The following is a 10,000-nucleotide window of genomic DNA, read 5'->3' as shown; positions in this document are numbered from 1 at the left end:
CCCGTCCTAGGTCCAGGTCACTGAGCGTGCAGACCCTGGCAAATCCTGCCGGAACGAGAGGCAGGGGCGAAGCCTACCCCCTGGACAGCTGGACGAGGACCGACCTGGTGGTGATTAGGGAGGGAGGGTGGGAACATCGGCACCTGAAGGCAACAGGGCAGGTGCCTGAGCAGAGTCATTAATAAAGCCAATGTAGCCTGGTGATTGGTCAGGGGTAATGAATGAGTGACGTAGTATTAAGTATACCTGGCAGAACTACGCTGCAGCTACGCAAGCGCTACATTATATAGTGTATGGGCGCTTCTCATTCGTCTTTTTATCTATCCTCCCTTCCTTCCTTCCTTCCTCGGTCCTCCGGCTCGTTCCCACTGATCTATAACTAACACTGGATAGACTATCCCATTGTTGCCGCCCCATCATTCTTTATCTAGATCAGTAGAAACAAGCTGGAGGTCCAAGTATCGAGGAGAGAGGAGAGAGGTTGAGAAGGGGCCTACATGTCAAAGCTGGGCAGTGTTTACAGTGTTGTGGGGGGATGTATGGGAAACGTCTGTCTCACACACACACAGTTGCTTTGATGACACACACACTTCCATACTGTAGGCTATCGTTATGTATGAGCTTTCTGGGCATGTGTGATTGGTGGATAAACAAGTGTTGGGGCTCTACAACTTTGGAGCAACTGTCCTGGATGGAAGCCGAAAGCAGTAGAGGTCTAATCCAATACGGATCACACCTGTGCGGATCACACCTGGATACGTTCCATGGTGCATTCTGTACCTGCGCTGCTGGAGATTTGGTTCACTTCTGCGTCAGCATGTCAGATGATGCGGTCACCTACTTCTCTACAGGTGTGTGTGTGTGAGCTTAGCTTATCTTAAGGGTTACAGCTGATGGGACAGGTATGGGAGGGGTAGAGTAAAGGTCCAGGTCAGTTGAGCCAGTGTGTGCTTGTGTGTGTGTGTGTGTTTGTGTGTGTGTGTGTGCGTGTGCGCGTGTGTGTGCATGTGTGCGTGTGTGTGTGCAAGTAAAAGACAAAGAGAGCAGGCTCCTCCTCTCTGCTGTCTGCAGGTGACATTCATCCTACGCAAATCTCTTTGTGTGTGTGTGTGTGTGTGTGTGTGTGTGTGTGTGTGTGTTTGTGTGTGTGTGTGTGTGTGTGTGTGTGTGTGTGTGTGTGTGTGTGTGTGTGTGTGTGTGTGTGTGTGTGAATGCTCCTCCCTGTTAACTTCACACACCTGCAGACTCAGCACCATCAGTGTATATGCGAGTGTGTGTTTGCGTGTCCAAGGGGTGGTGTGTGTTTGAGCACCCATGAGGTCTTGTACACTCTCCCCATGTAGCAGCCAAGATGAGGGGCGAAGCACCCCCTCCCGCAAGCACACCGTCAGAGAGGAGCGAAAGAACAGGTAACGAGGCGAGCGAGGAAACAGAATACAAGGGAAAAACATGGGGAAGAACAACAGACATAGGGCTCGTTTACACGGCCATAAGCTTCTAGAACACCTAGTGAGAATGGAGTGTGGCCTAGGAAGCTTCTAGAACACCTAGTGAGAATGGAGTGTGGCCTGGGAAGCTTCTAGAACACCTAGTGAGAATGGAGTGTGGCCTGGGAAGCTTCTAGAACACCTAGTGAGAATGGAGTGTGGCCTGGGAAGCTTCTAGAACACCTAGTGAGAATGGAGTGTGGCCTGGGAAGCTTCTAGAACACCTAGTGAGAATGGAGTGTGGCCTGGGAAGCTTCTAGAACACCTAGTGAGAATGGAGTGTGGCCTAGTTAGGTTAGCACTGAACGCATCCAGTCATCCGTATGAAATCAGTGTGTATTGTGAACCGTGGGACAGGACAGCGAGGCTGTGTGTTGCTGTGTGGTCCTAGCGTTAGCGTAGCGATTAGTGAGAGCATGGAGATCGGGTGACCTCCAGGTTCTCAGGTGTTGAGCCATTGTTCTTCTGCTGGGAGGTGCTGAGACAGATTCCCAGGTTGTGCTTTACACACACACTCCTGTCTTGACTTGATCCCCCAGTAATAGGGACACAACCAGATTTGCTTTTTCTTGATATACAGCAACTCGGTTATGTTTTGTTAAGGTGGAACAGACATTCAGAAGTTGATTAGCTAGTTGTATCCATGGGACAGGAAAGTTATCAGGGTAGTTTCAGTCAACACAGTGGACTTGACTCCCAGCAGTAGCTCCATTTGATGGGCTGTGACAGCGGTGTGGTGGTGGTGGTGGTGGGAGCGGGCCGTAGTATTTTTAGGGGTGTGTGTGTGTGTGTGTGTGTGTGTGTGTGTATGTGTGGCCGCTTTGCTGGAGATAATCCCTTTGTGTGTCCTGACTCCTGAGTCCTGAGGGAGAGTCCGGTGCCAGGGCCGTCTCCCGCGGTTACGTAAGCTGCTACCAGGAAGGGCCAAGTGCAAACGTGTGGAGAGCCACTTCTGCCACAGTCAAGGCTGGGACAACACTGTGTGTGTGTGTGTGTGTGTGTGTGTGTGTGTGTGTGTGGGCGCGCGCGCTAGCTGCACTGATGTATTTGCTATCTGTGTGTTTGTGTGCATTCCTTCAGTGGCAGTGCAGTGGCAATGACCTCAGTCTAGTGTGATCTCATTTGTGTGTGTGTGTGTGTGTGTGTGTGTGTGTGTGTGTATGTGTGTCATGGTTTCTTTGTTCACAGTGAAAGTTCTGTGGCTACGATCTGAGCAGCTTTTCGGTTACTCTAATGGGATTAGCCTACCTTAGACTTGTTCTTTATTCACGTCACGCCCACACACACTCACGCATGCACACGCACACACACACACGCACACACACACACACACACACACACATGCACAAATATGATCTGTCTCGCCATCTCCCGGATGTGATTCCTCCTACTTTTAATTCTACCGACAGTAATGTAATAACAGCCAACAGTCTCTTCTATTTTCCTCCCTCTTTCATCCTTTATGTGCATTCCAGCGCTGATCTGGGCATAATAGCCCTTCACAGAAAAGCCCTCTGTGCTTCCTGCTGACCAGTGGAGCCATTACACCACTTAACTTCATTCATGCTGACGACGTGCACAGCAAAGCATCCTGCTTACGCAGCAAGTTGTACCAGCCTAACAATGATAACAACTCTTTAAACTATAACATTCAATAAATAATAACGTTTTTGTGTGCACAGCAGGTGTTCATATTGTCCGTCTAGCAACGTGTGTGTCAGAGATGTCCAGTTTCCCCCCTTCATTTCTGCTCAGTGGAAGACATCGCCTTCCGTCAGCGCCATTCAAGTCTATATATTCAAGTCTGCTAATAGCTGGCATGGTGCAGCCAACGGGTGTTGCTTGCTCGTGTTCCGGGCTGTACACAACCCTATTGGTAGAGACGGGTGTTGCTTGCTCGTGTTCCGGGCTGTACACAACCCTATTGGTAGAGACGGGTGTTGCTTGCTCGTGTTCCGGGCTGTACACAACCCTATTGGTAGAGACGGGTGTTGCTTGCTCGTGTTCTGGGCTGTACACAACCCTATTGGTAGAGACGGGTGTTGCTTGCTCGTGTTCCGGGCGGTACACAACCCTATTGGTAGAGACGGGTGTTGCTTGCTCGTGTTCTGGGCTGAACACAACCCTATTGGTAGAGACGGGTGTTGCTTGCTCGTGTTCTGGGCTGTACACAACCCTATTGGTAGAGACGGGTGTTGCTTGCTCGTGTTCTGGGCTGTACACAACCCTATTGGTAGAGACGGGTGCGCACACCCAAAGTGTGTGTGCTGTAACAGGTGCCAGACAAACCAGAGAGAAGGGGACGGTCTGCACACTGTACTGTATATGAGCTCCAAGACATACTTTAATAATAATCAACAAACAACCGATGGATTGAGCTCGGGCCAAGGGTTGTGTGCAGAGAGAGGAAGGGCCGTTTTTGCACGCTGTAGATGATCTTACAGTACATACTTTATTTATTAGAAGGCAACATTTCCATCTTAACAGATCTTCATCACCAGATCGAAAAGTTGCCAATTAAGAATAAATAAAGTATTTCTTGGAGCCCTTATACATTACAGAGCGCAGGCAATCCCCCTCTCTCTCAGTACACAACCCTGGCCCGGGATCAATCCATTGTAAACATTTCTGTGGCCAGGGCTACCATTAGGAATTGGATGAGCAGCTTCAAACCGCATTAATTACGCTGAAGTAATTAAAGGGAGGAATCCTTTATTTGGGCCAGGTTGCATTGTTCAATAATTAGGCGTATAACAATTGGTTGTTTGATGAAAGCAACCCATCAAATGAGGTCTTGGCCTCTGGGGAACGTCATTATTAAAGCCTAATGACCAGTTGAATTGAGTTGAATGAACCACTGGCCGAGTTCCTTCTCCACGGCTGGGCTGTGAGAGCGGGATGCTGTCCTTTGAAGAGGTCATTTGGCTGAGTCAGCATGTGTGTGTGTGTGTGTGTGGACGTAAGTGACGGTCTCGATGACCTTGCTGACGTAGCTAAAGCGCATGTGTTGGACGTGGCGTGCAGAGCCACCTACAGGGACATGATTGTTGTGGTCTGTGTGTGAACAACCGGATATTTCTGTGTATTGATTTTTTGCATCTCTCTTTCTCTCTCTCTCCCTCTCTCCCTCTCTCTCTCCCTCTATCCCTCTCTCTCTCTCTCTGTCTCTCTCTCCCTCCCTCTCTCTCCCTCTCTCTGTCTCTCTCTCTCTCTCTCCCTCTCTCTCTCCCTCTATCCCTCTCTCTCTCTCCCCCTCTCCCTTTCTCTCTCTCTCTCCCTCCATCCCTCTCTCTCTCCCTCTCTCTCTCTCTCTCTGTAGCTGGGGGATGGCGGTGAACGTATACTCCACTTCGATGACCATCGAGAACCTGAGCAGACATGACATGCTCGCCTGGGTCAACGACTCTCTGCAGCTCACGTACACTAAGATAGAGCAGCTCTGTACAGGTGAGACCAACAGCACAGCTCACGTACACTAAGATAGAGCAGCTGTGTACAGGTGAGACCAGCAGCACAGCTCACATACACTAAGATAGAGCAGCTGTGTACAAGTGAGACCAACAGCACAGCTCATTAGAGCAGCTCTGTACAGGTGAGACCAACAGCACAGCTCACATACACTAAGATAGAGCAGCTGTGCACAGGTGAGACCAACAGTAAGATAGAGCAGAGGTGTACAGGTGAGACCAACAGCACAGCTCACATACACTAAGATGAAGCAGCTGTGGTCTGGGGAGACTTGCTAACAGCTCACAGCTCAGCAGAAACAGACTTTGTGTTCAAGTGAGACTAGCACAAGCTAATGAACACAGGATAGCATAGGCTAATGAAAACAGGCTAATTAACACAGACTAGCATAAGCTAATTAACACAGACTAGCACAGGCTAATAAACACAGACTAGCATAAGCTAATGAACACAGAGTTGCTAGCACAGGCTAGTAAATAAAGAGACTGCACTCATGTGGGACAGGGTACTGGGACAGGAGGAACTCACAGGGTAAGGAACACACAGGCTTAGCTGAGGATGGACTTGCACAAGAAACTCTGAGCTCAGAACAAGCACAGGCTAACAAGCATAGACACTGAACTCAAGCAGGGCCAGTACAGGTTACTAAGCGTAGACTCAACTCAAGATCAGTCTTTAAAGTGTGAACATTAGGCTTCACTTCCTTTGTCATTATTGGCAACAAGCAGAAGTAATGTTTGCAATAGACAGTGATTGTTGACGTTGATCGACCATCTCCTTGCAGGTGTGGCGTATTGCCAGTTCATGGACATGTTGTTCCCGGGCTGCGTCCTCCTGAAGAAAGTGAAGTTCCAGGCCCGTCTTGAGCACGAGTTTATCCACAACTTCAAAGTGCTGCAGGCTGCCTTCAAACGCATGAATGTGGACAAGGTGAGACTGAGAGTCACAAGCTTCTCCATCTTAAGGTGACCAGATGTCCGAGACCAAAACCGGGGACATAATCCCAACATTTTGAAAAAATGGGGACAGTTTCAGTTTGACTATATATTTGACATTAAACATTTCTTCAAAAACATTTCTGTATTTTCCCGGGGACAGGCATCCAAAAATGGGGACTGTCTGAAAGCGGGGACGTCTGGTCACCCTACTCTAGCGCCTCCCGGCTGTGAATGGAGTACTAGTGGGTCAGGGTTGACACTTAAAGGGACACTTCACCGATTAGCATTAAGCTTTGTATCTTTAGAAAACCAGTCATGTTTTTGAATGGTCGTGCATCATTCCCTCAGTTTGCCTTGAGATGGGAGAAATACAGATTTCAATGAAACCCATGAATAGGACTTCCTGCTTTCAGTGATGTAAAATGATGATTTTTACATAATTGAAAGCAGGAAGTCCAACATTGAAATCTGTATTTCTCTCATCTCAAGGCAAACTGAGGGAATGATGCACGACCATTCAAAAACATGACTGGTTTTCTAAAGATACAAAGCTTAATACTAATCGGTGAAGTGTCCCTTTAAGTAGGGCTAGGCACATAAGCCAGACCTATTGAATCGTTAGTGTTTTTTTGTTTTGTATTGTTTTGATCCACTGCCTTGCACTCTACACATTGCTGCAGGCCTGATAGAGTTCATTCATAATTTCCTGTCTATCAGCCCTGTTGCTGTTCAGGCCAAGATATCATGGGGAGATAATAATGACAGATGTAGCTGAACCTTTGCTACGCTAGGGGGAAAGGTGTGGGCGCTAGCACAGCTAAAGCCAGTGCAGGCATGTGCAGTACTGTATCTGCCTCTTAAAAAGCCCTCTTGGCAGCCAATGGCTAATCTGGCCGGAGAACAGAACAAAAACGTCCCAAGTATCCGCGGTATGTTCCCAGCGCCGGGGTTAGTTCTGTAATAACACAAATCCATTCGAATCCCGGGGCTGATTGCAGGCAGATAAAGCTGGAAGGGAGCTGTGTTAGTCTGGGATCTGATTTACCGTAAACTGACCAGAATTCTTTGAGGCTATAATGTAGCTGATATTATGTTAAGCCCAAATCTGTCTTTCCGCTCTTTGTGTTTCCGTTCACTGTTGGTGCTAGCCAGAGGAGAGAGGCCATTTTTCACAGGTTTATCACGTGAATATAATGAAATAAAGTGTTGGACATGAGACATAGCGATATTTGGGATTAATGACATGTTAAAAGACTTTTAATCCTTCATTTTAATGTTAAAACACCTCTTGAACTCTTCTCAAATCTGTGTTAAGCTTGAGAGTCTTTAGACCGATGCACTAATCGAGATATGCTCTGCGGTGACGACCACAGATCATCCTTTGCAGTGCAGTGCACGAAACAAGATGTCAGACAGACCGGGTAGCAGAACTTGCTGGCGATGCATAATAGTGCCGGGCTGTGGCACAGTTAGTTAACCTCTGACCTCTGCCTGGCAGCGTTCTCATGCCCTGCACTGCCCTCGTCCCTCGCCCACAGAGGGGCATGTAGTTGCAGAGCTCATGCAGTAGTGGGCAGTGGGCACACACATCTAGCGTGTGTTTACAGCACTCAGTCAGCCTGGGATAGCATTAGATACAGTAGTGAACTTAGTAGCATTATATACAGTAGTGAACTTAGTAGCATTATATACAGTAGTGAACTTAGTAGCATTATATACAGTAGTGAACTTAGTTGCATTATATACAGTAGTGAACTTAGTTGGCTGGATCTCTGCAGGTCTTTTAACTTCAACATGCTGTGTGAATCACAAGCAAAAAAAAAAAAAAAACATACGTTGGTTGTTGTTATTTGCGGTCAAACAGCTTATCCTGAGTCACTTCTATGTGGTGTACAGCTAAACCAACCTGCCTGAATGCTCTGCACTGCTCTGTTATGCTGTCCTAGCATGACCAGAGGTGCTGAGGAGAACACAAACACACACACACACACACACACACACACACACACACACACATACACACATACACACACACACAGCATCCACACACACATGCACACTCACACACAAACACACACAGACATACAAAGCATGCACACACACACACACACACACACACACACACACACACTGAGAAAGTCGATCGCATTTAGAAGGCATGTACTGTAGGTATTTGACCTTAACTACAGCACATGAGTCTAAACAGTTGAGGTTGGTGTGAATTAAGGGAATGTGCATGCTCTCAGAGACCTCTCTGGAAATAGATCAGCTTTGTGTTTTTCATGCTGATGACGTTGCGTTAGACGGATGCGTCTAGAATTCTTTTCATGGTGGCCTTCAAAGCCAAATCACATCACATGAAAGAGAACCACTATCATCAGCTACCATTTCTCTTTGTCAAATTCATCTCTCTCTCTCTCTCTCTCTCTCTCTCTCTCTCTCTCTCTTTATCTCTCTCTCTCAATTCAATAAATTGAATAAATTCACTTAAATTCAATGAGCTTTATTGGCATGACTGTAAGTGTTACAATGTTGCAAAAGCAGTAATTACATCAAAATAATTAGCAATTGCTGGTATGAATAATCTCTCCCCCCCCCCCCCCCCTCTCTCTCTCTCTCTCTCTCTCTCTCTCTCTCTCTCTCTCTCTCTCTCTCGTTGGTTCTAGATCATTCCGGTGGAGAAGTTGGTGAAGGGCAAGTTCCAGGACAACTTTGAGTTTGTGCAGTGGTTCAAGAAGTTCTTCGACGCCAACTACGACGGCAAAGAGTACGACCCGCAGCTGGCCCGCCAGGGCATGGAGGTGTCCCCGTCGCCTAACGCAGGTGATCTCATTTTCCACAAACCCAGGAGGCCCCCAGGTAACCAGCACACCCCTCCACCACCACTGCCTCCTGCATGTGTGTGTGTGTGTGTGTGTGTGTGTGTGTGTGTGTGTGTGCTTCTCTGGCTGTGCTCGCCACTTTCCCTCTGTCTTCTGTCTTCCTTCTCTCTCTCTCTATCTCTCTGTCTCGCCCTCTCTTCTCTGTCCTCCTCTCTCTCTTTCTCTGTCTCTCCCTCTCTCTCTTCTCTGTCCTCCTCTCTCTCTTTCCCTGTCTCTCCCTCTCTCTCTTCTCTGTCCTCCTCTCTCTCTTTCTCTGTCTCTCCCTCTCTCTCTTCTCTGTCCTCCTCTCTCTCTTTCTCTGTCTCTCCCTCTCTCTCTTCTCTGTCCTCCTTCTCTCTCGCTCTTTCTCTGTCCTCCCCTCTCTCTCTCTTCTCTGTCTTCCTCTCTCTCTCTCTCTCTCTTTCTGTCCTCCTTCCCCCTCTCTCTTTCATTCTCTCTCTCTACCTCTCTCTCCCTCTCTCTCTCTCTCTCGTTGTTTTGTGTGGCCAGAGCTCTGAAGGTGACTGCGTTACAGTAATGCAGCTGACAGTGCTGCTCCCTCCCAGCAGCAGTCATGAGCGGCTCTTTAGCGCCATCTGTTGGAGAGAGAGAGAGCGAGAGGGAGATCACTCAGCCAGCTCAGTGCTCTCCTGTGTGCTCCTACAGTACAGTACTGCATCACGTGTGTGTGTGTGTGTGTGCGGGCCAGCAGAGTGCTGTGTGTCTGGGCGCCTCGGCCTCGGCTCTCCCGGTGTGTGGTGATCAGCGTGTGTGTGCTCCTCTGGCATGGCTGCAGTGGCGGCTTCGTGACGGTTCACTTCACTTGGTTTGCGTGTCGTCGAGAAAGGTATCGGTGGTATGCAGAGGCGGACATCCCGGTTCCAGAAAGTAAAAGTCCTGCCGTGTATTCTTTCTACCTGTGCAATTTAACGCAGGTGATATCACTAATGATCTGATCTACCTGGCTGCTAACAAGGATGAGCTGGTTTACTAAATGGTCGGATCAAATACTTTTGCAGGACTTTTACTTTCTGAATCTGGGATGTCTACCTCTGGTGGTGTGTAGGCGCGGAGAGGCTTAGTGGCGTGTAGGGGTGTAACGAAGCTGTCAACTCATGATTCGGTGCTATATTAGGATTCAGACCTCATGGTTTGATACACTCACAATATAGCCTATTCAACAAAATCAGACTGAAATCAAACTTAAATAGGACCTCAAATGCATCCATCCTTCCATGTGAAAAAT

General features: G+C 48.1%; 1 protein-coding gene across 4 annotated transcripts in view; it reads left to right on the top strand.

Moving 5' to 3' along the window:
- Positions 1 to 10,000, top strand: part of mapre3b (microtubule-associated protein, RP/EB family, member 3b) — a 23,936-nt gene that overhangs the window by 8,038 nt on the left and 5,898 nt on the right. For 2 of the 4 annotated variants that reach the window (XM_062550528.1, XM_062550529.1), the window contains 3 exons: positions 4,807 to 4,934; positions 5,740 to 5,885; positions 8,560 to 8,752. In XM_062550528.1, coding sequence (XP_062406512.1) covers positions 4,814 to 4,934; positions 5,740 to 5,885; positions 8,560 to 8,752 — 460 coding nt within the window. In that variant the 5' untranslated portion in view covers positions 4,807 to 4,813. Of the gene's footprint in view, positions 1 to 708; positions 852 to 4,806; positions 4,935 to 5,739; positions 5,886 to 8,559; positions 8,753 to 10,000 lie in introns of those variants that run through there. The other 2 variants (XM_062550530.1, XM_062550531.1) reach the window with 2 other exon arrangements.

Source organism: Sardina pilchardus, chromosome 12 (genome assembly GCF_963854185.1).
Source record: "Sardina pilchardus chromosome 12, fSarPil1.1, whole genome shotgun sequence".
Taxonomy (NCBI): domain Eukaryota; kingdom Metazoa; phylum Chordata; class Actinopteri; order Clupeiformes; family Clupeidae; genus Sardina; species Sardina pilchardus.
This window is presented reverse-complemented; position numbering and strand designations above follow the sequence as displayed.